At 46.7% G+C, this 3,136-nt stretch overlaps 1 protein-coding gene across 1 annotated transcript; it reads right to left on the bottom strand.

Moving 5' to 3' along the window:
• Positions 1-941: 941 nt before the first annotated feature.
• On the bottom strand, positions 942-2,462 carry LOC104955873 (NACHT and WD repeat domain-containing protein 1-like; the record flags this gene model as incomplete). The annotated part of the gene is made up of 2 exons (XM_010783267.1): positions 942-1,068; positions 1,909-2,462. Coding segments are annotated over 2 exons (671 nt in total), but the record flags the coding sequence as incomplete, so codon positions are not given.
• Positions 2,463-3,136: the final 674 nt, after the last annotated feature.

Raw genomic sequence — 3,136 nt, 5'->3', positions numbered from 1 at the left:
TTTTAGGCATGTGGAAACTAAAAATGAAGACAATAAAGATGAATACTTGATTCAAAAATACATATATTATTAAATTAACTAAACACATTTTGAACAAAATTAACATTGCTTTTTATTTAAATTAAATAAATAATATTTCACATCAAAAGAAACAGTGTTTTAACAAATGGTATTAAATAATCTGATGACAGAACTGTAAACAGAATAGCTGAAACTTTAACAAAATAAATAACTCAGTTACCTCTAATCATTAACCCATGTTTGTATCATTGAGTTAACTCCGTGTGTTGCTGCTAGCATATATGACACCTGACGTGGAAACGTTACTCGTGGATGGGGCTACAGAGCTTCTAGAAAGACAGTCGAACCCGGTGCATTCCTCCGTCTGGATGTGGTGCACTTTTGCTAAATGTTTAGACAAATTGCTCGTGTTACCGCCCTTACATGCTAAACTCTTATTGCACTTTTGTTAACGAGCATTGTCCACATCGAGACGGGTAAAGTTTAACCACACCTTGGAGAGCTTCTCTCCGCCATCCCCGCCGTGTATTGCTGCATGTAGAAGGAGCCGCATGTGTGTAAACTGCCCCGCCCCCTCCCACACAGACGGGGGAGAGAGATCTCGTCTGATCAAAAATACATCATAGAAGCATTTGTTAGTCTTTTTGCATGTTAGAAACGAGTTGGCGACACTAAGACTGCAATATAATGTTTTTGTAGCAATAATAAATGACATATTTTTTAAACGTCTCCAGTACCGATAAAAAGACCGATAACGTTGGAGCTTAACGGCGCGTAAAACACACGTGATGACGTCACCAACGAATCGACGACTGAATTAGTTGGCAACTAATTTGGTAATCGATTTTAATCGATTAAGTCGATTAGTTGTTGCACCCCTAGAACACACTCCAATCCTGTATTTCAGAAATAGTTTAGGAATGTGTTGGATCAGTGTGTACCTGAAGCGACGTCCCACACTTTCACTGTTCTGTCCTGACATCCTGTGAAGACGAACTGGTCGCTGTCGGAGAAAGCAGCAGAGAGGACGCCCTCGAAGAAAAATCCCTGAACATCAAGAAAACATTTTTCAAAAACTCTAACTCCTTCTAGGAAGCATTCATAACATGCTTTAGTATAGATAATGAATGACAACAATATATAACATATATTGTGTCTTTATTTGAGAAGTTATATAAACGTGACAAATACTGTACATTATTAAACACTTAGAAATGTCCTTATATCTGCTTACAATATTATGTTAATAGCACTGTGTACAAATGATGAATGGGCTTATTTCATAAGTTAAATGCAAATGTGTACATTTTTGGCTTATTATTGTCTGATAGAAGATATTTTTCCTAACAGAGTATTCTGACCTACGGTAATAGCACTGTGTTTTTAGGTGCAGTGTGTGAGACTTATGGCATCTAGTGATGAGTGTTAGAGCTATATATTGATTTATATTATGTAATAGTTGCTAACTGCTGCTGTTTTTGTTTATAGTAAATGTATTATTATTCAGGGTTATTATTTAAGATAGTTAAAGTAGTGTTATGCTTTTATTTTGAAGGTGTATTTGGGCCCCTGGTGTGATTGTATATTGGAGACAGGTGGTGGTGGGAGCAGAGCACCAGTAGGCATATGTTTGTTTACCACAGGGTGAAACAAGCATGCCATAGGAGAGGCAAAGGGAAAACACCTGTTCATTGTATTTTGTTCATGTTGGTAAATGGAAATAAATGCACAAACGGATATTCTGGTCTGCACATGGATCATTCCCTGAGCGAGGTTCACTAACTGGTGACTCAGCGGCAGTTTCCTTTCTTTATGATTTTGGCCGCTACAGCGAAGTTGCAGATTGCATGGTGATGTGATTTGATGTCCAACCACAGTAGTTCTGACCTTGTACTCCATGGTGTGGTCCAGCACCAGTGGGCTCAGGGCCCAAAGCCTCTGGACAGCGTCCTCGGAGCCCACCAAGGCGTGGGTCCCCCAGTGCCCGGCCGTCACACATGTCACCCTGCTGCGGTGGGGCTCCAGGTCTGAGCTGCTGCCGCTGCTGAAGTCGTGGAGCTTTACCTCCCCGCAGCTGGTCCCGTACAGCAGCCTGCGGTCGGGCAGCAGGGCCATGGAGGACAGCGGGGCGTGGAGCAGAGACAGGGGGACCCTCTTCAGGGGCCCCTCCACCGTGGGGAAACTGTCTCTGTTGGTGATCTCGAACAAACACACAGAATCCTCGTAGGCCACCGCCATATGCTTCTCCTGGGAGCTGACGGCTATGCAGAGCACCCTGGAGAGGTTCTCTGGGGGGGGAATGCAGAGCGTCTCCTGGGGCAGGGACAGAGGGTAGATGAGCACCGTGCCGGTGGTCAGCCCGCAGAGCAGCAGCCGCTTGTGTTGAGCTACCTCCAGGCAGCAGACCTCAGCAGAGACCGCATAACACTCAGACAGAGAACCTGCAGGGAGATCCGGGGGAGGGGGGGGTCAGAGTCTCCACCTGTAGAGGGTGCTTTACAAACACTGACACATACCTGCTTTTATTATTTCAACATGATCACCACAGTAATTAATGTATAAGATGAAATTACACGTGAATAGATGTAAAAAACCTCTCTGAAGAACCAGCACCTTACCGTGGTAGAGAGGTTTGTGTGCCCTGATGAACCTGGGGGCTGTGTTGTCTGGAACCTTGTGTTCCTGGTAGGGTCTCCCATGGCAAATTGGTCTCAGGCAAGGGGTCAGACTAAGATTGGTTCAAAAGACCTCATGAAAGACGACACACGAAGTGAGGATACCCGGCCCGGAGGAAGCCCGGGGTCCCCTTCTGGAGCCAGGCCCAGAAGGAGGACTCGTCGGCGAGCGTCTGGTGGCCGGGCTTGCCACGGAGCCCGGCCGGGCACAGCGCGAAAAGGCGACGTGGGCAACACCTCCGCTTCTCCGTCCCGCGGGCCCACCACCTACGGGAAACAGCGATGGGGTCGGGTGCGCTGCCAGAAGGGTGGCAGTGAAGGCAGAGGGTCTCGACGGACCAGACCCGGGCGACAGAAGCTGGCTTTGGGGACGTGGAACGTCACCTCTCTGGGGGGGAAGGAGTCGGAGCTTGTGCGGGAGGTGGAGCGTTACCAGTTGG

Source organism: Notothenia coriiceps, unplaced genomic scaffold (genome assembly GCF_000735185.1).
Source record: "Notothenia coriiceps isolate Sejong01 unplaced genomic scaffold, NC01 NC01_scaffold00024906, whole genome shotgun sequence".
Taxonomy (NCBI): domain Eukaryota; kingdom Metazoa; phylum Chordata; class Actinopteri; order Perciformes; family Nototheniidae; genus Notothenia; species Notothenia coriiceps.
Note: the sequence above shows the minus strand (reverse complement) of the source record. Positions and strands in the feature narration are given on the sequence as shown.